This window comes from Phytophthora ramorum (assembly GCF_020800215.1).
Source record: "Phytophthora ramorum isolate Pr-102 chromosome Unknown Phyram_PR-102_s0002, whole genome shotgun sequence".
NCBI lineage: Eukaryota > Oomycota > Peronosporomycetes > Peronosporales > Peronosporaceae > Phytophthora > Phytophthora ramorum.
This window is the reverse complement of record NW_027150648.1, coordinates 1,747,604-1,773,698: the sequence shown is the minus strand read 5'-3', so window position 1 is coordinate 1,773,698 and position 26,095 is coordinate 1,747,604. Positions and strand designations below refer to the sequence as shown.

Genomic DNA, 26,095 nt, shown 5'->3' with positions numbered 1-26,095 from the left:
CGACAACGCAGATCGCATTGTCGTGCCGGATGATCATGAGCTGAAGCTCAAGATCACGTATGAGTACCACGATGCCCCGACATCGGGACATCCTGGCCGTGAGAAGACATATTTGCTTCTCACGCGTGACTTCTATTGGAGTCACCAGTACAAGTGGGTACGCAAGTACGTTTGTGCTTGCGAGGTATGCCAGCGCGTGAAGCCTGCGCCCAACTCGCAGGCTCCGCTTCAATCACTACCGACTCCGTCGGAGTGCTGGCAGTCCATTTCAATGGACTTTGTTTTTGGTCTTCCGCAAGACAACAAGCGGAGGACTGGTATTGTGGTCTTTGTTGACCGCTTCAGCAAGATGGTGCATCTTGCTGCAGTACCAGCCGAGGTGACAGCCAAACAGACGGCATGTCTGTTTGTTGACCTGGTGTTTAGACACCATGGTATGCCACTCGACATCGTGTCGGATCGGGATCCGCGCTTTACAGCGCGATTCTGGCAAGAAGTGTTTACACTTCTTGGGACGCAGTTGTCCATGTCGACTGCGGATCACCCGCAGACCGACGGACAAACAGAGCGTGTCAACCGCGTGCTGGTTGACACCATGAAGAGCTACGCGCACTCGTTCCATCAATGGAGCGACTGCTTGCCGATGGCGGAGTTCGCCATCAACAACTCGGTGCATGTCTCGACAGGACACACACCGTTCTACGTGAATGCCATGAGGCACCCACGCGTACCGAGCGTACTCGGTGCGGTAGCTCCTTCCTTAAGTGGGGGAGGATATCCGGTTAATTCAAAACAACCGGATAAGCACGCTGATACAAGCAATGTATCAGCTGTGACGACTCGCGCACGTCCTGCGCGCAGTCATGACGACAACAAGACAGTGTCTACGACGGGCGTAGACACTTTAAACGACAACGAACATCACGCGCAGGCCGGGCCTGCTGCGAACAAGGAGCACGAACTGAACCAGGGGTTCAGCTCGGATGCAATGGACTTTGTCCAGCGTCGACAAGCCGTAATTCGGTTTGTCCAAGATGCAATAGCAGCTTCTGTCGATCGACAGAAGCTGAATGCCGATAACATCGGCAGGGGAAACACAAATGAATTCAAAGTTGGTTCATTAGTTCTGTTAGCTACGCAGAACCTAGCTAAACATGCAGTTTCCGATTTCGGAGCAAGCAAGCTTGCTCCGCGCTTCATTGGGCCATTCACCGTGTTGGCGAAGCATGGCAACGCGTACACACTGGACATACCGTCCAGCATGCGCTTGCACCCAACGTTTTACGTTGGGCGACTGAAGCCGTACGTGCAGCACGAGTCACCTACGTCTGGTGACTCGCCAAAGCGCTCTCGAGCGCGGCGACGCGCTTCAAGGCGGAAGAGAGCCTCGTCCCGACCTCGACCTTTACGTTCGAGGTCGTCTGCGCAACCTCCGCGAGCTGAGCCTTTAACAAGCTCAGCTCCTGACGCAGAGCAGCGAACTGCGACGCTTGGAGACGCTCAACAGCCTCCAAGCGAGACTCAAAGTTTGGTTGACCAAACCCGGGGCGTCTTCCCGCCCCCCCCCCCCCACCCCCGTTGCGAGACGCACGCGGGGCAACTCGCTGGATCGTCCAGCGAATTGTTGGTCATCGGAACCAGACCCGAGGTCCGGTTCATTTTCGTATTCGTTGGAGAGGATTTCCTCCCCAACACGATACGTGGGAATCACGGAATGTCCTGATGGAGGACATTCCGGAAATGGTGACGGCGTACGAAGGCCGCCACCGCCACCTCCGCCGAAGGGCGTAAAACTTGGGCGAGCGCTGTAGTCGCCTACAGCACTCGGATAAGTGCTGCGATTATCCGCAGCACTAGAAGACGCCTGCGCCTGAAAACTGGCGCGCAGGGTCTTGAGGTCGTCAGGTACACACATGGACGTGTACCCGTTGACGTCCCGCTCGGTGATGCGTACTGCTCCGGGGTAGCAGTACTCACAAGCAGTGTCATAAGGCACTGCGCAAGGAAGTCCAATACCGACTGCACCATGGTGCAGTCGTTCAAGTTTACCACGCTTCGAGAATTTCTCGTAGCGCTCCCGCGCCTGGCTAATCCGGTCGCGATAGCCAGCGGGGTTCTTGTTGAAGTTTTCAACAAAGGCACTCCAACTTTGACAAAGTGCCTGCCACTCGGGCACTTTGCTTCTGCGAGAAGTCTTCTTGCTCGCAAACCATCGGAGCTCATGGAAGAGCCCGATGTAGTAGTCGCGCCTTTGATTCGTTAACGGATCAAAGTGTACTCGCTTCGCGACGTCATCGTCAACGATGGCGTTGCACGAATACAGCGCGTACAGATTCGGTGGCGCGGTCGCACCGAATCGGCTGCCGATCTCAGACTGAGACGGCATCCACGGCTCACGCACTGGTTCAGTGCGCGAGGCCGCAACAGCAGCGGATGGAGTGGAGTCATCTCCATCCCGCGGAGTCGACAAGGCTCCAGCGGCAGCGAGCGGTGTTCCACTGCCGCTGCGCGAACGCTTCGAGCTCGAAGCGTTCGGGTCGTCCTCGCGTGGACGACGCAGACCCACATTGGGGTCAGTGTGGCCCGGAGACAAGATGTCCTTGTCTCCTTCGAGTTCCCCTTCCTCGACTTCGCTTCTGTAGTCGAGGGGAACTCCCTCTCCACCCGGAGAGTAGATGCCCACTCCGGTTTCGACAGCAATGATCTTGCCTGTCTTGTTTCGGATGGCATGTTTCTCATGCCATCTCGAGTGGTATCCAGCAACAGAGAGGCGACTCTCTGTTGCCGCGCTTGTCGGCATCGCCGTCGAGGCGATGCCAGTAGCGGTCGTGGCTGAGGCAGCGGCCGTCGTCGCCTTGGAGGCGACGACAGCACTTGCTGTTGCCGAAGCGGCCGGCGTCTTGGACGAAGACGTCGTTGGCGTGCTCATTGGGAATGAGCACGTGTTCTCCCGAAGAAAATACGGATTGACGTGTCGAGACCGGCACGTCAAATCCTAACGGGGGGATGGTGTAGCGGGGCTACACATTCGGTTCACCTCCTACCTTAGTGCAACATGCACTAAGGCATACATTCAGGTGACCACCACAGGGTGGTCCACATTCATAACAAAAGGCATATGACTGGTAGAAAGTAACACCTTTCTACCAATGAGAGTCATTCAATAGATAGGGGTTCTGCCAGCCATCCAATGGCAGAACCTCTCATTAGAAATATCAGTTTTAGGAGGAAACCCCATTTACAATCAATACAGTTCTCATTTACCACCAAAGCTTCCGTTTGGTTCTTTTATCTAGGTTTAAGTATACTTGTGGATACAAGTATACAGAACTTAAGTAAATTACTCCTACGCTTCCTCCTACACGTGCGCACACGTGTAAGCTTAAGTAGTGGGTCTAAGCAGACCCATTACAGATGCATGACGTGACGAGCGGCAGCATAATGCGTGGAGACCCTGGTAAAATGGTCGAGCTGCCCGGAGGCATAGAGCCACGTGTCGTAGACTCCCTAGCAGAGATTGAAGCTGTTCACGGCGCGTCGTGGGCTCTAATAGCATTGACGCGACACGATCAAACGCTTTCTGGATCTTGGTAACTGGAATTGACACGGTCAGCGCGACAGTATCCCATTCCAAGCCGAGGGCCGTGACAGTCGTGGACCAAAGCGTGAACTTGGATTCGTTAATGGCATCAGGCCCAAGAACGGCCAGCATGGCTAGCCGAAGCGTGTCTTTGGCGACCTGGCCGCGGACACCTAGGTTTGGTTCAACAAGGACGTGATCGTCGACCCATTCATAAGCAAAGAATGGGTCGGTGTCGGACATGTCGGCTGCCATGCTCGCTGGGCTCTCACTGCCCACCAGAAAGGAGATGGCGCGACCGAAAATGCCGTAAATCGAGGGCGAGCCAGTCCATCCGAAAGGGCTGATAAGTCCACGACCCCCGCCTGGCGCTGTGGCAGCAGGCCGCACATCCATCCAACGTCGTCGGCGTGTTGGCGCAAGTGCCGGAACGCACCATTCACATCACCCTTGAGCATGAGAATCTCCACCAACGGAAAACGCGCCCGCAAGAGATCTATCCGCCGCGCCAATGCTGCGACGTGTTCGTACTCAACCGGAGGCAGCGACGGTTTATCCGTGTACTCATTAGGGCACTCCGGGAAAGGATGCGAGAGGTCGTGGATCAGCCGAATGTCGCCCGCCTGCGCATCGCCTTTAGGGACCGCGACAAACGGGCTCACATGAACATCCCATTTGTCAAACAGGTCATCGTCCACTACGAGATATGTGCCGGCTGCCTCGCCCTCGGCGATCCGCGTTGCGACCTGCTCACCACACGCCACCGCTGACCGATGATTGCGTGGCCGCTTGGCCTGAGTCGGCCGCTGTTGAAGCCACCGCATCTGGAAACCTTCAGCTGCAATGCTCATCATTAACTCGCAGTGGGGGTAGTCGTGGAGCAACAATAAGTACGTGGACGGATTCAGTGCCTTGTTGGGCCGACTGTCGGTTGGGGACTCTCCCCCTGACAACTCGCACAAGATCTGGTAAGGATAGCTGAGTCCGACGAGCGAATTGTGACCACACCGACTGCCATTCCGTTATATTCTCAACATGACGCAGACCGTACTCTGCGAGGCGCTGCGACCTTCGCACCATCACGCAGCATTCGCAGCCTGAAGCTCAGCTGCGAGAGCTGCTTGGACAGTGTGATACTGGGGGGCGTATCCACACGGAGACGCGTATCACAGGTGCTGGAGGTCACTGCGTAGACCACCAAACCGCTGGAGATACGTGCGCAGGTCAGGAAGCAGCGTTGCTGGAATGTCGTGAATGCGATTCCGCTGGTCGCATTGGGACGGATCCCCAGGGGCACCAGGGCAGCCCTTTGTTGACAGGTACCGAAGGCACAGCTCACGGTTGTCGCGGCGTGAGATGTGCTGTTGGATGGCAGCAAAGGCCGACTGGAAAGCCGTATGTCTTGGCTGCTCGTACTGGCGTCGTTCGTGTTTGATCGACCGGCCGCTACCGGCTTTCGGTGTCTGCTGCGCAGTGGTCACGGTGGCTGGCGTAGTAGGCCCGTTGGGTCGCAGAAGTGTCAGCGCGCGTTGAGTCAACTGCTGCACGATTGCTTGGTACTCCGGGTCGGTGGTCGATATCGACGCACACACAGTACGCCTGGTGTTACCCCCGCTGAGATCGTGAACAACCTTGGCTCGGAACCGCTCCAGCCGACTATTCAGCCAGAAAACTAGGTGCGGGAGATCATCGACCGCCCATGTGTCATGACCGAGCAGTTGTTGCACGAAGGTGAAAAGTTCCTGTGCGATGGCAACCACGTCGTCTGTGCAGAAGGCCACACAGTACGTGTGGAAACTGGACAGTGCCATGCTGACATCCTTCAGTGATCGTGGAGTTGCCGCCGGTGGGAGAGCCACTGCCAGCGAGAAGTTCTGCATGTTGACCCCCGACGACATGATCCACTCCATCTTCTGGATAGAATTGAGCCACGCGAGATGCATGATCGACAAGCCGCGTGTGCCGAATTGAAGGTCGAACAACCGCATGAGCGTCCCGGGGTACGGAGCGAATTGCAATGCTGAATGCGAAATCAAACCATCTACGAAATCGACCGGTGACGTACCTGCCAGCGACGGCGGCGTCGTTAAGCGGTGTACCCGAACTCGTTGACGGTCGGGCTGGAACGTGTACTTCGAAGGCTCGGCCGTCTCCGAGGTACTGCTATACGAGGTCAGACGATGGCGCTTTGGGTTGGCAGCCGGCTCGATGGCGCTGGGGGCTGGGGACTGAGGCCCATTAGGTACGACGACCAGCAGGAAGTGAGCAAGCAGAACGGGGTCGTCTGTCAACTTCCCCATAATGCGTGCGTTAAGGTCGGGAGCTGCCTCCAGTGATGGAGCTGGGCTTGCAGCGTTGAAGAACGAGTCTTCCGACGGCAGTGACCGCTAGACGTTCCGTTGCTGGACCGGAGGGGTAGCGGTTGCGGCCACGGAACGCGTGCTGACGTGCGGCCGACAGAACAGGTCGCCAACCGCGTCACGTACGGATTTGGGCACCCGGCGGGCTGCGCTGTCCGTGATGTAGACGTAGTCGATTGCGTGCTGTAACGGAAAGACGCGTTCAGAACCGTCTTGCGGGTCGGTCCACGAGCGATTGGTAGAGCCCTCTGGAATGTCCGCTGCTGGCACAATGCCGTGCAGCAGAACCAGCGGGTCTCGCGATGAACGGCGGCTACGCTGCGTCGGACTGCCCAGCAGACGGTCGAGAATCGTGCTGTGGCGTTCTTCCAGCGCCTCGACGACCCCCTCAAGGGGCGCCTTGTAGTCCCAGAGCAGCAGAGCGATGATGGGGTCGACTTGAATCGCGTCAGGGATGCGAACACGGACTTCCTTAGCGGAACCGTGACGCACAATGAGGCTGTCGTCGACAACCCGCACCACTTGCCCGTAAACCACTGTGTCGGCGAGCTGAACGACCACTCCGTGGCGCAGGCACAGTCCTGGTTGCGGTCCCATGGCCACCGCTTCGGTGACGTGGCGTGCCACGGCGACCTCCGTCGGCACCTTCCACTTGCGCTTGGAGTTGACAACGTCGACGATAGAGACCGAGGAGCCACTGACCCGAGTGACCTTGGCGTACACGGGTTCCATCAGGCCTGACACGTCTTCCGGGAGGAGAAGCAGGTGGTCACCACGAGAGCAGCTGACAGACATTATCGGAGCTTGAAAAGGGTGGAGCGCAGCGCTTCTAAAGAACAGCTAAACTGCAAATGACTACTAGTACACGACGGGGGAGAATTCGGCTCCTGCGGACAGCTCCTGACCATTCGTTTTCGCATCCCGGAAAACCCGTTTTCCGTGACCGGGTCAAACCCGTTTGCCGGAAAACGACCCCTTCCTCTTCCTCCTCGCTTCCGCGGAGGACGGCGCTTGTGCGCTGGAGCTTGGAGACTCGACGAGTGCGCTTGATGGAGCAGCAAAGCGCTACCAGGGAAGTGTCGGGGCGTGCCCAACAACACCGTCGTTTCGATGCAGATGCTGGATTCACCAGAACAATGCTGAAGTGCGTACAGGCTGCAGCCTAATGCGTGCGGCATTTGAGCTGGGAGGCAATTGCGTAGGTGGTGGTCTAGACAGTATGACTGGTTTACTGCAGAGCTTTAGGTTAGACACGAGAGAGCTGCACGGGCAGACTTTCCCACGCCTGGACTGGGCAGCAGGGCCAGCTCCCCTCGCTAGTGCTTTACACTTTCCTACACTGTGAAACAGACGAAAGTTCATCAATCAATTGTCGACATTCACGTGTCGCCTCTGGATTTCAGACTTGTCGTACCCGCTGACATCGGTGAATCGAGTGTTAAACGACGGGGTGCGCTTACAGAGGGACATCTGTACATGCAAAAGTGCCATAAGCTGCCTAGATACAACCAGATTGCTATTAACTGACAATCGGAAAGCCGACGTAATAGGGATCGCGTCTCCGGCACAATAAAGATCATCCTATAGTCTATTACTGCAGCAGCACGAGATCTATTTTTTCGTAGTTTGCAATCAATAGCAAGGAATGAAAATGGACCGATATAACTCCAACGGCCGGGATTGTGCTCAGGACACGAGGTCTCCTGTCCAATGGTAGTTACAGACCTCGCTGTGCTTCAATCTGACCCGCAGTTTGCCTGCCGCAGCCATTTGCCATATCAAGCATGGCAGATACCCACCCAGCGTCGCCCAGCAGCGCCACGTCCTACGAGATAATGGCCACCGACACGGGGAAACCCAACGCTAAGGACCTGGCACTCGCAGTTGACACCTTGTCCTTGCCCAGGAATCCATGCACCCTCAGCTGGAAGAAGCTCAGCTACACGGTTGAGGTCAAGAAGACGGAGCGATGCCCCGACGGGAAGAAGACCATCCTGAGCAACGTCTCTGGTCGATGTGCGCCCGGTGAACTCACCGCCGTCATGGGACCGTCCGGGTGCGGCAAGACCACGCTGCTCGACATCCTCGCGGACCGGGTCAGGTCTGGCAGCATCCAGGGAGAGATCGCTCTCAATGGCGAACCCCGCAACGTCAAGACGTTCCGGGGCGTCACTAGCTACGTGGCTCAGGACGATTCGCTGCTCGGGTCGTTCACGGTGCTGGAGACGTTGGAGATGGCGGCAAAGCTCAGTCTGCCCAACTCCGTCACGCACCAAGAGATCGTCACACGAGTGCAGGCGGTCATTGACGAGATGGGGCTGCGAGTGTGCGAGCACACACTGGTCGGGGATATCTTCCGCAAGGGCATTTCGGGCGGCCAGAAGAGGCGGCTAAGTATCGCCATTGAGCTGCTATCGGACCCGTCCATCTTGCTGCTGGACGAACCGACCTCGGGGTTGGACTCGGCCTCGACGCACAATGTCATGCAGTTCGTGTCGAGGTTGTGTCGAGAGAACAAGACGGTGATCTGCACGATCCACCAGCCTTCGTCGCTCGTGTACAACATGTTCACGAACGTGGTTATCCTCACGGCAGGCGAGACGGTCTACTTCGGCCCTCGAGAGCCCACCATCGACCATTTCTCGGCTGCTGGCTACTCGTGTCCGATGTACATGAACCCGGCGGAATACTTCATCAGTTTGGTGAACTCGGACTTTGAGGGCCACGCTGACATCAAGCGCCTCGTGGCCAGCTACGCCAGCAGCGCGATGGCTTTGAAAGTCGTCGACAACATCGAGGCGGACGCTGCGGGAGTCCACAACGCGACCCCCGTCGTCCCAGTCAAACCTTCGGCGCTACGCCAGTTCTGGGTGCTCATGCAGCGCAACTCGCTCAACAACGTTCGCAACCCGGGTATTTACTGGGTCCGACTCGCCATGTACACCATGCTATCGTTCATGGTGGGCACCATGTACCTCTCCACCAACGACGCCATCTCCGACGAAGACATGGTGCCATTGCTCTTCTACGTGCAAGCCTTCCTGGTCTTCATGTCGGTGGCTGTGCTGCCTTTCTTCATTGAACAGCGGGCGGTGTTCCTGCGGGAGCGTGCGAATAGCGGCCTCAACGTCTTCAGCTTTGCGCTGGCGAACTTCATCGCGACTCTCCCCGGCATCTTTGTGATTGCACTCGTGTCGACGCTGCTCGTGGTTCTGCTCTCGGGTCTCAACGGGTTCTGGTACTTCCTGTTGAACCTGTTCCTGTCGCTGGTAGTGGCCGAGTCGCTCATGCACGTGATCGGAGCCGCTGTCCCGCACTATATCATCGGCATCGCTCTGGGAGCAGGCATCTACGGCATGTTCATGCTGTGCGAGGGCTTCATGGTGCCGAAAGACGTCATCCCGGACTACTGGATCTGGGCCTACTACATCGCCTTCCACTCGTACTCGTTCAAGTCGTTCGTGTACGAACACTTCATCCACGTGGACACCCCGGCAGCCAAGGCGATTCTGGCGCGACTGAACCTCGAGGACGTCGACACGCCGCAAAACATGATCATCCTGGCGTGCTACGCCATCGGCCTGGAGCTCATCTTCACCTTCATCCTGTACAAGTTCCACACTGGGCGTAGGTAATCTAGACGTACTAGACGATGAGAGAAGTGGGTGGAAGTTACTTTGAAGGATATCCTACCAAGCACAATTCAAATGTTTGAGGCAACATGTTGTGCGTTTCTGTAGCTGGAAATGTCCGTCAACCCAGTCTGTCGGCCTCAACGCCAACGTCACATCTGCATCAGACCATATTCTTGTTGGTGTTTCGAGCAGAAACCAACGGCATACTAGGTCCAGCATTCTTATGTGAGAGTCCCAATTCGTCCAAACCTGCTGGCACCCTACAGACCTTATCGAAGCCTTGTCAGTGTATCCCTCAAACCAACACACATACCAAAATTATCCCCCTAGTTGACAGCTCGATTCATTCCAGCGTCAAATTAATCTAATGGGCGAAGACGGAGGTGTAGTGATGCCGACTGTAGTCAACATTCAAATGGATCTTCCGACTCTGAATCCTTCGACGCAGACTTCTGCCAAAAGCAGCGCCAGCTTCGCAGGCAAGCCAACTCGGATGACGTCGAACCCGTTCACATTGAGCTGGTCCAATCTCTGCTACACGGTGAACACGAAGAAGAAAACGCCGATGCACCCCGACGGCAAGAAGACCATCCTCACCAGCGTCACTGGACGATGTGCTCCTGGAGAGCTCACGGCCGTCATGGGACCGTCCGGCTCGGGCAAGACCACACTGCTGGATATCCTCGCTGACCGAATCGGCTCGGGTACAATTCAAGGGGACATCGCCTTAAACGGAGCGGCCCGCGACATCAAGACGTTCCGAGCAGTCTCGAGCTACGTAGCCCAAGAAGATTCCCTGTTGGGGTCTTTTACGGTTCTGGAGACGCTGGAGATGGCAGCGAACCTCAGTTTGCCGAGCTCCATCTCTCGCCGCGAGGTGGTTGAGCGTGTGCAGAATGTCATCGACGAGATGGGACTGCGAGTGTGTGAGCACGCCCTAGTCGGGGACATGTTCAGGAAGGGGATCTCGGGCGGCCAGAAGCGGCGACTGAGTATCGCCATTGAGCTGCTGTCGGAGCCGTCGATTCTACTACTTGATGAGCCAACGTCGGGCTTGGACTCGGCCTCGACATACAACGTCATGAAGTTTGTCACGCGGCTCTGCAAGGAGAATATGACCGTGATATGTACCATCCACCAGCCTTCGTCCCTGGTCTACGACATGTTCACGAATGTGGTCATCTTGACTGCAGGCCAAACGGTCTACTTCGGGCCTCGCGTGGACATGTTGCCGCATTTCGCGTCACTAGGCTACGTGTGCCCTGAGCACGAAGACCCCGCAGAGCATTATATCAGCATTGCAAACACCGACTTCGAAGGCCATGGGGACATTTCACTGCTGGTGTCAGGATATGCAGCCAGCCCCGTAGCTGCTCGTATCCAAGAGGCCATCCAAACGGATTCCACCAGTCTACCTGCAGCAAGAGCGACTGAACGCGTCCCAAACTCGCCACTTCGACAACTCGTTGTGCTGCTGAAGAGAAACTCGCTCGACAACCTCCGCAACCCCGGCATTTTTTGGGTTCGACTTGTCATGTACACGGCGCTTTCGGCAATGATGGGGACGATGTTCCTGTCTACAAACGACGGCATCACGGCTCACGACCAGGTGTATCTCCTCACGTACGCCAACTGCTTCTTGGTGTTCATGTCCATCGCCGTGCTGCCGTTCTTCATCGAACAGCGCGCCGTCTTCCTCCGCGAACGGACAAACAGTAACCTCAACGTCTTCAGCTACGTGATGGCCAACTTCTTGGGTGCGTTGCCTGGCATCTTCCTCATCGCGCTCACGTCGACGCTCCTGGTAGGGTACCTAGCGGACCTCAATTCGTACGGCGTCTTCCTGCTGACGATCTTCCTGTCCCTGGTGGTCGCTGAGAGTTTGATGCACCTCGTTGCTGCGTGCGTGGCGCACTTTATCATCGGCATGGCGTTGGGTGCTGCCATCTTCGGCTGGTTCATCCTGTGCATGGGGCTCTTCGTGCCGCGACCTGCGATTCCGGGCTACTGGATCTGGGCTCACTACCTCGGGTTCCTGTCCTACGGCTTTGAGGCACTTATGCACAACCAATTCCACACCGACAGCGACCCCGCAGCCCAGTACATCCTGGACAGGTTCGGTATGGAGAATGTCCATCTGGGACGTGATCTGGCCATCCTAGGATCCAACGCGGTGGCTTTCGAGATCATCTTCGCGTGGGTCCTGTTCAAATTCCACACTGGACGTCGGTAAAGAACGCAAATTCGTTGCTTTTGAACACACGATAATACACCTCCCACTTACTATATGATTGATGAGGAACTTGACTTGTCGGCTTATATGGTTTCGTGGGAGCTCGGTTGTTTCAAGACGAGGTTGGTCCCTGATCGCGTCAAATTTAGCAGAGGCGTCGTCGCATGACTTCACAATAAGGTAAAAGACACACTACTTGATTTCTTCAGCGTCCCTAAGCTTGACGAGATGGGGCTAATTTTCTTGATAGAAAAGTTTGTCAGGTTCTGGGAAGCTGCACAGGTAGAGCTCCATGGTTCCTACTCTGTCGAGCGTGTTCGTGAACTCATCGCCTACAACCAACGCACCAGCACTTTTCGCGCACTATCAGTACTGATCCTGATGCCGTGGCCCAGTGTTATTATCACACTTCTCGCTGACTTGATTCCTCTCCGTCCGCCGTCCGAGGGGCTACGCGCCAACTATCTCTTCATTGTTCGGACTTTCATAGCATTTTGGGTCGCCAGTACCACCATTAATCTGCAGTTTCGACACAATGTCCCGACAGCCCCGCTCCCGAACGCACGAGTCATCGCCAGTAGTGCATTCACCGCCGCGCTAACTACGAGTGTTTTCTACGCGTCGTCTCTTGTTATCGGCTTCCCGTTGCCGTTTGGAATCCTTACAGTCTCGCCTGCGTGGGTTCTTTTCCTTTTGGTACCGCTCTTTTCGTGGCTGAAACGAGCTCGATCGGACCCGGAAGTTTGGCCTCTTGTGATCAACACGCTGAAAATTTGGGTTGGCACGGAAATCCTTGTGCTTATCTACCCAACGTATTTCTACGTATTCACGACACTCCCCAGACATGCCAAGGCACCTTTCGCTTGTCTTCTTCCAATCATCAAGCTTTTGTTGCGCAACGTGATCTCGCGCACGGTGGTGCATTTGAACGACGAGATCCCAGAAGTGGTTTCGATGAACGTTGAAGTCTTCAACTCGTTGTTTATGTCGTACTGCATGCAGAACACCCCGTCGATTTGGACAACGCTGGGGCTAATTGCTATCGATGGCGCTCAGATGATGGCGTCCATGCATGATGTTGGTATAGTTATTCAGCGCTTGAAAATTCTGAAGGCACGGCTCGATGCTGAACATGCTCGCCGTACGTTTATCGACCCCACCGCTGTACAGCCAAAAGATCTGGGAAGGAAGACGATACTCGTGTACACTCAAGATATTTTGAACAGAAACAAGCAGAAGCAGATTGCCCAAGTCAAGGTGACTTCTGCTCGCACAACGAGGTCGGTGACCCCTCTGGACCCTGACACCAAATCAAAGAGCAGCGGGGGGGTACCTAAACAAATTGTTTATTCGCCAAGTGTTCTAGTGCGAACGAAGCCGCCGTCAAGCATTAGTCTGAAGAAAGTCTTCTCGGCGCGGGGAAATGATTCCATAGAGGGGAAACCAGACGTCACGCAACTCGAGCTTGAGTACGCACTTCAGGTACGGAAGGTGCTCTACATCACTGAATTCATGGTCTTGATAAACTACGTGGAAGTCATCGTCCCGATCATTTTCTGTAAGTTTTACGAACGTATTATTGGTGATCCACCAAGTACTAATTTATTCAACAAATGTTTCTGTGATTCTTAGCGGCAAATCTGGTGGCGATGTATTACCTGCCGAACCGAGTGTACTACCCCCAGATCGTCAACATGGACGACGAGCAGCTTCGCAATACGCTTGGGAATGTGATGCTATACTGCTTTTTGCAGCTCGTATCATTGGTAATACTCTTCTTCGTGTTGTGGCACAAGCTCCACATTTCAGCACTGCGCCAATTGGCCTTTGTGCTTGAGACGCAAGGAGAGCAAGTGCAGACAAAACTCGTGCTGTGGGTTTTCTACAATGTACAGGCTACACTTCAACACTTCGGTGAGCTTCTGTTTTCTCTATCATGCACTTACCGAGTAGCCAAACTGACAGTACGTGGCTGCCGTCGTAGCATCCGATTACACGTTCAAGTTCAATTGGCTGCACGGAACGGCGAGATGATTGATTCTTGCCTTGTACTTAGAAGTAGTTTGTTAAAGTATCCACTATCTTCTTCTCGAAGTACAACATTAATTAAAGCATCCATTAATTATTTTCTTCTCTAAGAACGAAAAGAGTAAAATTGAGCGTTAAAACCTCTCGAGCTTCTCACTTTCAGTAGGTCAGCTTGTGTACGAACAGAGTTCAGGGGTACGAAAGATGAAAATGTTTAATGCTGACACGCATCTCCATTTTTGGATAGACAAATATAGCTAAAACTACTGTTCTATCCCCATTGATCGCATTGCCAGGCTCTTTTGCCCTCTTTGTTGGGTACCGCGACACTTTTCAAGATGGGGCTTGCAGCTTGTATCTGGAGAATCACTGACATTTGGGAAGCTGCACAGGTCGAGCTTCATGGTTTCTACTCTGTCGAGCGCGTTCGTGAGTTTATCGATTACAACCGAAGAACCAGCATATGTAGAGCTTTCCTGGTGCTGATGATCGTGCCGTGGCCTTGCGTTATTATCACCATTCTCGTCGACTTGATTCCTCTCCGTCCGCCGTCCGAGGGGCTTCACGCTAACTATCTCTTCGTACTGCGAATATTCTTATCATTTTTGGTCGCAAGTATTGTCGTGAATCTGCAATTCCGACATAGTGTTCCGACTGCACCACTGTCCAATCGGCGGGTTCTTGTTACTAGCACCATTACCGCTGCTCAAACCACAGGCGTGCTATACGCATTATCTCGGTACGTGGGCTTTCCGTTGCCATTTGGAATCCTCACAGTATCACCGGCATGGGTCGCGTTTCTTCTCATACCTTTGGCGGCATTTCTGAAAAGGGCACGGGCAGATCCCGAACTGTGGTCTGTCGTGGTAAACTCGCTGAAAGTTTGGGTTTGCCAGGAAACTCTCGTGCTCATCTACCCGACGTATTTCTACATATTCACGACTCTCCCCACGCACTCCAAGACTCCGTTCGCTCTTCTTCTCCCGATCATCAAGCTTTTGTTGCGCAACGTGATGTCTCGCACGGTGGTGCACCTAAACGACGAAATCCCCGAGGTCGTCCTGATGAACGTCGAGGTTTTCAACTCGTTGTTCATGTCGTACTGTATGCAAAACACCCCGTCGATTTGGACAACACTGGGCCTTATCGCAATTGATGGAATGCAAATGATGGCGTCGATGCACGATGTCGGGTTAGTTATCCGGCGCATGGAACGTGTAAAGGATCGAGTTAATGCTGAGCGACGGAGGTTCAGGAGTCCCACAACTGCAGTCAAAGATGAAGAGAAAAGAAAGACGATCCTCGGATATACGCAAGACATTATCGAGCGACACCACCTTTCAACGACTCAAATTGCAGTCTTTTCTGCGAGAACCACGACGGGGCCATCATTGACGGAAGTACTGCCTTTTAATGCTAAGGTAGAACCGAGCAAAAGAATCCCGAGACAAACTAAAACCACACCAAGCATTCTTGTACGGCCACAACCGATAGCAGGCTCCAATGTGCGGAAAATATTTTCCACTCAGGGTGTCGGATCCAGGACGGACACTGGGAGACTCGAACTTGAATACGCGCTCAACGTCCGTAAAGTGCTGTACATCACAGAGTTCGTGCTCTTGATCAACTACGTCGAGGTTATCGTGCCTATCATCTTCTGTAAGTTCCGCGACCTGCTACCGTTTTATCTGAACAGGGACGCTAATCGGACTTGTGTTATGAACTGCTTGTATGGTTAGCGGCAAACCTGGTGGTGATGTACCATCTTCCCAACCGCGTTTACTACTCTCAAATTGTGAATATGGACGATGAGAAACTTCGGCAGACGCTCGCGAACGTGATGCTCTACTGCTTTCTGCAGCTTGTGTCACTGGTTGTTCTCTTCCTGGTGCTATGGCACAGATTGCGAATTTCGGGCCTTCGCCAGCTAGCGTTCGTTCTGGAGAAACAAGGAGAGCAGGTGCAAACGAAGCTCGTATTCTGGGTGTTCTACAACGTGCAGGCTGCGCTACAGCACTTCGGTAAGTATTTCTATCCCATCGTGCTCTTTTGTAACTTTCTGACAAATGTTGAAAATGCTACAGCGTCCGACTACACGTTCCGGTTTGTGTGGCTTCACAACACGCCTCCATGATACTAGAGTGTCTACCAATGAATACGATTTTACCCTCTTGGGATCCATCCGTTGATCTTTGAAAACTTGTGTTAAGGCAACAATATGATACCTCAACGCCATGCGAACCATAGATAGCAAGGCCAAAAACGGCTGAAGACGTGCCTGGTACAGCGTTCGCCTCCAAAGATCTTGATGTTATTTTGATCACGCACCGTGTTCAAAGGGCATTTACTCATTCGAGGACAATGATCGCGCTGCCGTCCCGTGTATCACCGTCGTCCAGCTCCTACTACGAGCAAGTTCCTGTCTCCACCCGGTCTAGTGACCACTACTCCGTCGAAACTAATACCCAACCAGCTTGTCAGCCAGGTCTAGCAAATCGAAATCCGTGTACATTGAGTTGGAGCAGCCTCTCGTACATCGTCGACACGAAAAGGACTGCACAATGCCCTGAGGGGAAGAAAACAATTCTCACCGACGTCACGGGACGCTGTGCTCCTGGAGAACTCACTGCTATCATGGGACCGTCGGGGTCCGGCAAAACTACACTACTCGACATCTTGGCCGCCCGAATCTGCTCCGGTACCATCAAAGGCGACATCGCTCTCAATGGCGAGAAGCGCAACGACAAAACCTTCCGAGCCGTATCCAGTTATGTGGCTCAAGAAGACTCCCTGTTAGGGTCATTCACAGTGTTGGAGACGCTTGAGATGGCAGCGAGGTTGACGATGCCTAGTGATGCACCTGCAATCGCCATGATCAAACGCGTCCAAAGCGTTTTGGATGATATGGGACTCCGCGTGTGCGAGAACACCATGGTGGGGGACATTTTCCACAAAGGGATCTCGGGCGGACAGAAGCGACGTCTTAGTATCGCGATTGAAATGCTGTCGGATCCGTCGATTCTTCTTCTGGATGAGCCAACGTCTGGCTTAGACTCTGCCTCGACGTATAACGTGATCAAGCTCATATCTAGGTTAAGCAAAGAGGGCAGAACGGTCATCTGTACGATCCATCAGCCCTCATCACTCGTCTATGAGATGTTCTCGAACGTGGTGATCCTGGCGGCTGGTCAAACGGTTTACTTTGGTCCACGAACGAAGATCCTGAACCACTTCTCGTCCTTAGGCTACAATTGCCCGCAGTACCAAGACCCAGCAGAGTACTTCATCGACTTGGCGAACACCGACTTCGAAGGCCACGGAGACATCCTCCAACTGATCAACGGGTACGCTTCAAGCACTGTCACAGTCCGCATCTTGAGCGCGATTCGTACAGACGCGACAGGGATTCACTCAACACGAGCGATGGAGCCCACACAGCCGTCACCAGTGCAGCAGTTCTCCGTCCTCCTCCACCGCAATCTGCTCAACAACCTTCGAAACCCTGGCATCTACTGGGTGCGGCTCGTGACCTACACCGTCTTGTCCTTCATGGTTGGCACCATGTATTTGTCCTCGAACCCGGACATCGTGGCCACCGACATCGTCATGCTGCTAGCGTATGTGAACATTTATCTCGTCTTCCTGTCCATCGCCGTGCTGCCGTTTTTCATCGAGCAACGCGCCGTGTTCCTCCGCGAACGGACCAACAGCAATCTCAACGTGTTGAGCTACGTGGTGGCCAACCTGTTAGGTGGATTGCCAGGCATCTTCCTGATCGCATTGAGCTCAACTCTACTCGTCGGGTACTTGGCGGGTCTGAAATCCTACGGGGTCTTCCTGCTTGTGGTCTTCCTCGCGCTCGTCGTGGCGGAGAACCTCATGCACCTCATTTCAGCAATTGTGCCTCAGTTTGTCGTCGGAATGGCGTTGGGCGCTGCAATATTCGGGTGGTTTATCTTGGTCATGGGGCTCTTTGTGCCTGGGGCTGCTATGCCAAACTACTGGCGGTGGGCGCATCGACTGGGATTTCTATCCTACAGCTTCGAGGCGTTGCTATTCAACCAGTTTGGCAACGATTCGTCACTGGAAAGTCAAGCTGTACTGAGGAAGTTCGTGCCGGATGAAGTCCATCTCGGAAGAGATTTGGCCATCCTGGCTGGCAATGCTGCAGCGTTTGAGATCGCATTCGCTGTCATTCTCCTCAAATTCCACACGGGTAGAAGATAATGGTCTTGAAGCTTTCTTTTGATTTGTCAAAACGGCTTTTAGCCAATCATATCTCTCACAAAATTCAAACCTTATCAGTTTTCCCTCCAAAATTCAAGTGAAATTGAAACCGACGGGCCATTCCACTTCGTCCTGCATGAGGCGCCGGCCGAGCGTGGACCAGGTCGAGGCGCAGGCCCTGGAGGCCGCCGCGGGACTCAAATCCGCGGGCGCCAGGCTCGTGTGCATCGACTTCGACGCGACGTTCGTGGCCGTGCACACGGGCGGCCTGTGGACGGGCTCGGCGCAGGACCTCAGGACACACGTGCGACGCTTCTTCCTGCTGCTGGTGCCGCTTCTGTGCGAGGCCGACGTGAATGTGGCGATAGTGACCTTCAGTCCGCAGGTCGCGCTGATCCGGCAGGTCCTGACTCTCACGTTTAGCGCCCAAGTGGTGGACCGGCTCGTGATTCGCGGAGACGACAGGACGTGGACACTGACGCAGGACGAAACCACAAATTTTGTGCCTTTGTGGCAGACCGGCGGCCGTCATCTTGACCGGAAATTCAAGTTACCGTTTCTGATTTCCGCGGCTTTGGAGGTCCAGAGACGCTCTGGGGACGTTATCCGCAACAGCGACACGGTGCTCGTGGACGATGACGTGTTGAATGTCCGCGTCGCCAATGACAGCGGCGTGGTGGGGGTCCTTTTCGACCCTCAGGAGCAGGACGCAGAGCCATTCTGTAAGAGAATTCGGAAATTATACGTTAACGTCCTGGAGCCGCAGCCGCCCCCAACGCCGTCCAGGACGCCCAGCAGGAAAACCAGGTCAGCATCAGGCAGTGTCAAGCTTGTGGCCAAGTCAGAGCAGAAGTTTTTGTCCACAGGAAGTGGCAGTGGGGCCAGGAGGAGGCTGGGGAGTGGTCCCAGTAGTGGAAGATCGTCGGCTTTTAACATGTGCACGCCGTCGCCGGTGATGAAGTTGAAGTGCAGCGTGGACATGGGTCGACCGAGATCGAAGCGCGCGTCCCGGATCTTGAAGAATTACAGCAGAGAGATGGAGGCCGCACTGCCGGTGGTGGCCGAGACGTCCACTTTCTCCGTTGCAGATGTGCCGACGACTCCGACGAAGCAGCGAGCGTCATTGTGTCAAGCTTCGAACTCCAGAGGACTGCAAACGTCGCCGATTGTATACAAGATGTAAACGGCTGATGGAGGACGAAGATTGTAGATAGATGAACAAGTAGGTATGTAGGAAAACTCGCGTGCGAATAAGCTGGCGACTGTGGCGGCGAAGACGAGCGTACACCGGTCACTGATGAGCATATCGCGCGGCGACGAACCGAACGTCAAGGAGACAGCTCCCGGATTACTACTGTGTGAAGCCGCTGACGATGGAGCCTGATGCGAAGGCTCGACCGGTTCACCCAAGCGTACAACAACAACCCGCGCAGATAAGCGCGTTGAAGAGAAGAAGACCCAAGCAGCGTGTTGTCGGCACGAGACAACAACGTTGTGTTGAAAAAGCATTATTTTGACAAAGCTGTCGGGTCTATTCTGCTTGAAGGTATTTGCTTTGTTGGTACCTCTCTTCCAGCAACCTCCGCCATACTTGCAACAATTGTGGACAGAACATGTAGATCGACATTTGCAGGAGGTCCGTCCTGATACTCAAATTTTCCTTGACGCCGGCACTAATGAGGGAACTCACAATCAGAAATGTTTATCCAAGAACGATCTGTAAACTGGCTAAGAAGCTCGCCAGGTTTTTAACGCTCAAATTTTACTCTACTTCGATGTACTTGGACAAGCAGCAAACGCTCCGAGATACTTTACAAGAAATTCATGGATGAATGAGCAGAGCCGATTGGTGTCGTGGTAGTCGATCATCTCGCCGTTCCGTGCAGCCAATTGAACTTGAACGTGTAATCGGATGCTACGACGGCAGCCACGTACTGTCAGTTTGGCTACTCGGTAAGTGCATGATAGAGAAAACAGAAGCTCACCGAAGTGTTGAAGTGTAGCCTGTACATTGTAGAAAACCCAGAACACAAGTTTTGTCTGCACTTGCTCTCCTTGTTTCTCAAGCACAAAGGCCAATTGGCGCAGTGCTGAAATGTGGAGCTTGTGCCACAGCACGAAGAAGAGTATTACCAATGATACGAGCTGCAAAAAGCAGTAGAGCATCACATTCCCAAGCGTATTGCGAAGCTGCTCGTCGTCCATGTTGACGATCTGGGGGTAGTACACTCGGTTCGGCAGGTAATACATCGCCACCAGGTTTGCCGCTAAGAATCACAGAAACATTTGTTGAATAAATTAGTACTTGGTGGATCACCAATAATACGTTCGTAAAACTTACAGAAAATGATCGGGACGATGACTTCCACGTAGTTTATCAAGATCATGAATTCAGTGATGTAGAGCACCTTCCGTACCTGAAGTGCGTACTCAAGCTCGAGTTGCGTGACGTCTGGTTTCCCCTCTATGGAATCATTTCCCCGCGCCGAGAAGACTTTCTTCAGACTAATGCTTGACGGCGGCTTCGTTCGCACTAGGACACTTGGCGAATAAACAATTTGTTTAGGTACCCCCCTGCTGCTCTTTGGTTTGGTGTTAGGGTCTAGAGGGGTCACGGTGAGTGGTGGTGACACCGTTGGGCAAGCAGAAGTCACCTGGACTTGGGCACTCTGTGTCAGCTTGTATCGGGTCAAAATCTCTTGGGTGTACACGAGTATCGTCTTCCTCCGCAGTTCTTTTGGCTGTGCAGCGGTGGGGTTGCTTAACATGCGACGAGCATGTTCAGCATCGACGCGTTCCTCCAGAATTTTCAAGCGCTGAATAACTATGCCAACATCATGCATGGACGCTATCATCTGAGCGCCATCGATAGCAATTAGCCCCAGCGTTGTCCAAATCGACGGGGTGTTCTGCATGCAGTACGACATAAACAACGAGTTGAAGACTTCAACGTTCATTAACACCACTTCTGGGATCTCGTCGTTCAAATGCACCACCGTGCGCGAGATCACGTTGCGCAAGAAAATCTTGATAATTGGCAAAAGAAAAGCGAAAGGCGCCTTGGCATCTCGAGGAAGTGTCGTGAATATGTAGAAATACGTTGGGTAGATGAGCACAAGGATTTCCGTGCCAACCCAAATTTTCAGCGTGTTGATCACAAGAGGCCACACTTCCGGGTCCGATCGAGCTCGTTTCAGCCACGAAAAGAGCGGTACCAAAAGGAAAAGAACCCACGCAGGCGAGACTGTAAGGATTCCAAACGGCAACGGGAAGCCGATAACAAGAGACGACGCGTAAAAAACACTCGTAGTTAGCGCGGCGGTGAATGCACTACTGGCGATGACTCGTGCGTTCGGGAGCGGGGCTGTCGGGACACTGTGTCTAAACTGCAGATTGATGACGGTACTGGCGACCCAAAATGCTATGAAAGTCCGAACAATGAAGAGATAGTTGGCGCGTAGCCCCTCGGACGGCGGACGGAGAGGAATCAGGTCGACGAGAATGGTGATAATAACGGAAGGCCACGGCACGATCATCAGCACCAGAAAAGCTCTACATATGCTGGTTCTTCGGCTGTAGTCGGTAAACTCACGAACGCGCTCAACAGAGTAGAAACCATGAAGCTCTACTTGTGCAGCTTCCCAAAACTCGACAAGTTTTTTTATCAGGAATGCTAGCCCCATATTCTCAAGCTTCGCGACGTTGAAGGAAAGCAAGCAGTGCGAGTCTTTGATCAAATTGTGATGTCTTAAGTCTCTGCTAAATTGGACGAGTCAAGAACGAAGCCCAATCGCACCTTGAAACGCAACCGCTTCTATTGATGGAGAAAATTAGTCAAGTTCGTGATCATCAATCATCAGCGCAACTGGATAACTGGGAAGTGTATTATCGTGTGTTCAAAAGCAACGAATTTGCGTTCTTTACCGACGTCCAGTGTGGAATTTGAACAGGACCCACGCGAAGATGATCTCGAAAGCCACCGCGTTGGATCCTAGGATGGCCAGATCACGTCCCAGATGGACATTCGCCATACCGAACCTGTCCAGGGTGTACTGGGCTGCGGGGTCGCTGTCGGTGTGGAATTGGTTGTGCATAAGTGCCTCAAAGCCGTAGGACAGGAACCCGAGGTAGTGAGCCCAGATCCAGTAGCCCGGAATCGCAGGTCGCGGCACGAAGAGCCCCATGCACAGGATGAACCAGCCGAAGATGGCAGCACCCAACGCCATGCCGATGATAAAGTGCGCCACGCACGCAGCAACGAGGTGCATCAAACTCTCAGCGACCACCAGGGACAGGAAGATCGTCAGCAGGAAGACGCCGTACGAATTGAGGTCCGCTAGGTACCCTACCAGGAGCGTCGACGTGAGCGCGATGAGGAAGATGCCAGGCAACGCACCCAAGAAGTTGGCGATCACGTAGCTGAAGACGTTGAGGTTACTGTTTGTCCGTTCGCGGAGGAAGACGGCGCGCTGTTCGATGAAGAACGGCAGCACGGCGATGGACATGAACACCAAGAAGCAGTTGGCGTACGTGAGGAGATACACCTGGTCGTGAGCCGTGATGCCGTCGTTTGTAGACAGGAACATCGTCCCCATCATTGCCGAAAGCGCCGTGTACATGACAAGTCGAACCCAAAAAATGCCGGGGTTGCGGAGGTTGTCGAGCGAGTTTCTCTTCAGCAGCACAACGAGTTGTCGAAGTGGCGAGTTTGGGACGCGTTCAGTCGCTCTTGCTGCAGGTAGACTGGTGGAATCCGTTTGGATGGCCTCTTGGATACGAGCAGCTACGGGGCTGGCTGCATATCCTGACACCAGCAGTGAAATGTCCCCATGGCCTTCGAAGTCGGTGTTTGCAATGCTGATATAATGCTCTGCGGGGTCTTCGTGCTCAGGGCACACGTAGCCTAGTGACGCGAAATGCGGCAACATGTCCACGCGAGGCCCGAAGTAGACCGTTTGGCCTGCAGTCAAGATGACCACATTCGTGAACATGTCGTAGACCAGGGACGAAGGCTGGTGGATGGTACATATCACGGTCATATTCTCCTTGCAGAGCCGCGTGACAAACTTCATGACGTTGTATGTCGAGGCCGAGTCCAAGCCCGACGTTGGCTCATCAAGTAGCAGAATCGATGGCTCCGACAGCAGCTCAATGGCGATACTCAGTCGCCGCTTCTGGCCGCCCGAGATCCCCTTCCTGAACATGTCCCCGACTAGGGCGTGCTCACACACTCGCAGTCCCATCTCGTCGATGACATTCTGCACGCGCTCAACCACCTCGCGGCGAGAGATGGAGCTCGGCAAACTGAGGTTCGCTGCCATCTCCAGCGTCTCCAGAACCGTAAAAGACCCCAACAGGGAATCTTCTTGGGCTACGTAGCTCGAGACTGCTCGGAACGTCTTGATGTCGCGGGCCGCTCCGTTTAAGGCGATGTCCCCTTGAATTGTACCCGAGCCGATTCGGTCAGCGAGGATATCCAGCAGTGTGGTCTTGCCCGAGCCGGACGGTCCCATGACGGCCGTGAGCTCTCCAGGAGCACATCGTCCAGTGACGTTGGTGAGGATGGTCTTCTTGCCGTCGGGGTGCATCGGCGTTTTCTTCTTCGTGTTCACCGTGTAGCAGAGATTGGACCAGCTGAAAGTCATCTGAATTGGCTTGCTCGAAGGATTCAGAGTAGGTAGACTGGAGTTGGTAGCACGCAGGCAGAGGAAGTCTTGGCTTCTGTCGAGATGCCCGAGGCCACGTTTTGAAAGTTCTTGGTTAAGTAAGCGCCCGGGAAAGTATTCGAGGTCACCAAACACCTCTGCTTGGTCAGAGCAGGAGTCGACTTTATTCCTTGTTCTTCAATTCCAGAATGAGCTCGCTCGCTCTCGCGCACTACACTCTGGTTCGTACCTATACGCTCTGCTACCTAGATTTACAACTATCTCGTTAAACGCTCTCTGTCGGGTTGAAAGTTGCTGTCGGTGGTCTATAGTTGCGGCTAGGATTTGTTGCATCACTTGCGTGCACTGGATCATCGTTCGTACTCGATATGCTCGCGAGACTCCACGAGAATCTCGTGGCAAAGACCCATTTGAACGTTGACAACAGTCGGCATCACCACACCTCCGTCTTCGCCCATTAGATTAAACTTTATGCTGGAATGAATCGAGCTCTCAACTGCTACGTGGGCAGATAATTCTGGTATGCCTGTCGATATGAAGAAGGCGATGATAAGGTCTGGATGCCAGCATATTTTGATTAATTGGCGAGCATGTGGTTGATATCTGCTCATAACGCCGACAAGAATATGCTGCGATGAAGTTGACGTTGAGACCGACTGACTGCATTGATGAACTAGGCCAGTTAGCATGTTGCCTCGAGCATTTGAATTGTGCTTGGTAGGATATCCTTCAAAGTAACTTCCACCCACTTCTCTCATCGTCTAGTACGTCTAGATTACCTACGCCCAGTGTGGAACTTGTACAGGATGAAGGTGAAGATGAGCTCCAGGCCGATGGCGTAGCACGCCAGGATGATCATGTTTTGCGGCGTGTCGACGTCCTCGAGGTTCAGTCGCGCCAGAATCGCCTTGGCTGCGGGGGTGTCCACGTGGATGAAGTGCTCGTACACGAACGACTTGAACGAGTACGAGTGGAAGGCGATGTAGTAGGCCCAGATCCAGTAGTCCGGGATGACGTCTTTCGGCACCATGAAACCCTCGCACAGCATGAACATGCCGTAGATGCCTGCTCCCAGAGCGATGCCGATGATATAGTGCGGGACAGCGGCTCCGATCACGTGCATGAGCGACTCGGCCACTACCAGCGACAGGAACAGGTTCAACAGGAAGTACCAGAACCCGTTGAGACCCGAGAGCAGAACCACGAGCAGCGTCGACACGAGTGCAATCACAAAGATGCCGGGGAGAGTCGCGATGAAGTTCGCCAGGGCAAAGCTGAAGACGTTGAGGCCGCTGTTTGCACGCTCCCGCAGGAACACCGACCGCTGTTCAATGAAGAAAGGCAGCACAGCCACCGACATGAAGACCAGGAAGGCTTGCACGTAGAAGAGCAATGGCACCATGTCTTCGTCGGAGATGGCGTCGTTGGTGGAGAGGTACATGGTGCCCACCATGAACGATAGCATGGTGTACATGGCGAGTCGGACCCAGTAAATACCCGGGTTGCGAACGTTGTTGAGCGAGTTGCGCTGCATGAGCACCCAGAACTGGCGTAGCGCCGAAGGTTTGACTGGGACGACGGGGGTCGCGTTGTGGACTCCCGCAGCGTCCGCCTCGATGTTGTCGACGACTTTCAAAGCCATCGCGCTGCTGGCGTAGCTGGCCACGAGGCGCTTGATGTCAGCGTGGCCCTCAAAGTCCGAGTTCACCAAACTGATGAAGTATTCCGCCGGGTTCATGTACATCGGACACGAGTAGCCAGCAGCCGAGAAATGGTCGATGGTGGGCTCTCGAGGGCCGAAGTAGACCGTCTCGCCTGCCGTGAGGATAACCACGTTCGTGAACATGTTGTACACGAGCGACGAAGGCTGGTGGATCGTGCAGATCACCGTCTTGTTCTCTCGACACAACCTCGACACGAACTGCATGACATTGTGCGTCGAGGCCGAGTCCAACCCCGAGGTCGGTTCGTCCAGCAGCAAGATGGACGGGTCCGATAGCAGCTCAATGGCGATACTTAGCCGCCTCTTCTGGCCGCCTGAAATGCCCTTGCGGAAGATATCCCCGACCAGTGTGTGCTCGCACACTCGCAGCCCCATCTCGTCAATGACCGCCTGCACTCGTGTGACGATCTCTTGGTGCGTGACGGAGTTGGGCAGACTGAGCTTTGCCGCCATCTCCAACGTCTCCAGCACCGTGAACGACCCGAGCAGCGAATCTTCCTGAGCCACGTAGCTAGTGACGCCCCGGAACGTCTTGACGTTGCGGGGTTCGCCATTGAGAGCGATCTCTCCCTGGATGCTGCCAGAACTGACCCGGTCCGCGAGGATGTCGAGCAGCGTGGTCTTGCCGCACCCGGACGGTCCC

General features: G+C 54.1%; 3 protein-coding genes across 3 annotated transcripts; 1 reads left to right on the top strand and 2 right to left on the bottom strand.

The window, feature by feature from the left end:
• Positions 1 to 4,746: 4,746 nt before the first annotated feature.
• On the bottom strand, positions 4,747 to 5,880 carry KRP23_1966 (uncharacterized protein; the record flags this gene model as incomplete). The annotated part of the gene is made up of 1 exon (XM_067886638.1): positions 4,747 to 5,880. One exon carries the CDS (start codon positions 5,878 to 5,880, stop codon positions 4,747 to 4,749), a length of 1,134 nt encoding a protein of 377 aa, XP_067749302.1.
• Positions 5,881 to 5,967: 87 nt separating this feature from the next.
• On the bottom strand, positions 5,968 to 6,735 carry KRP23_1965 (uncharacterized protein; the record flags this gene model as incomplete). The annotated part of the gene is made up of 1 exon (XM_067886637.1): positions 5,968 to 6,735. One exon carries the CDS (start codon positions 6,733 to 6,735, stop codon positions 5,968 to 5,970), a length of 768 nt encoding a protein of 255 aa, XP_067749301.1.
• Positions 6,736 to 18,199: 11,464 nt separating this feature from the next.
• KRP23_1964 (uncharacterized protein) lies at positions 18,200 to 19,246 on the top strand (the record flags this gene model as incomplete). Its single annotated transcript, XM_067886636.1, has 1 exon — positions 18,200 to 19,246. One exon carries the CDS (start codon positions 18,200 to 18,202, stop codon positions 19,244 to 19,246), a length of 1,047 nt encoding a protein of 348 aa, XP_067749300.1.
• Between the last annotated feature and the right edge of the window lie 6,849 nt (positions 19,247 to 26,095).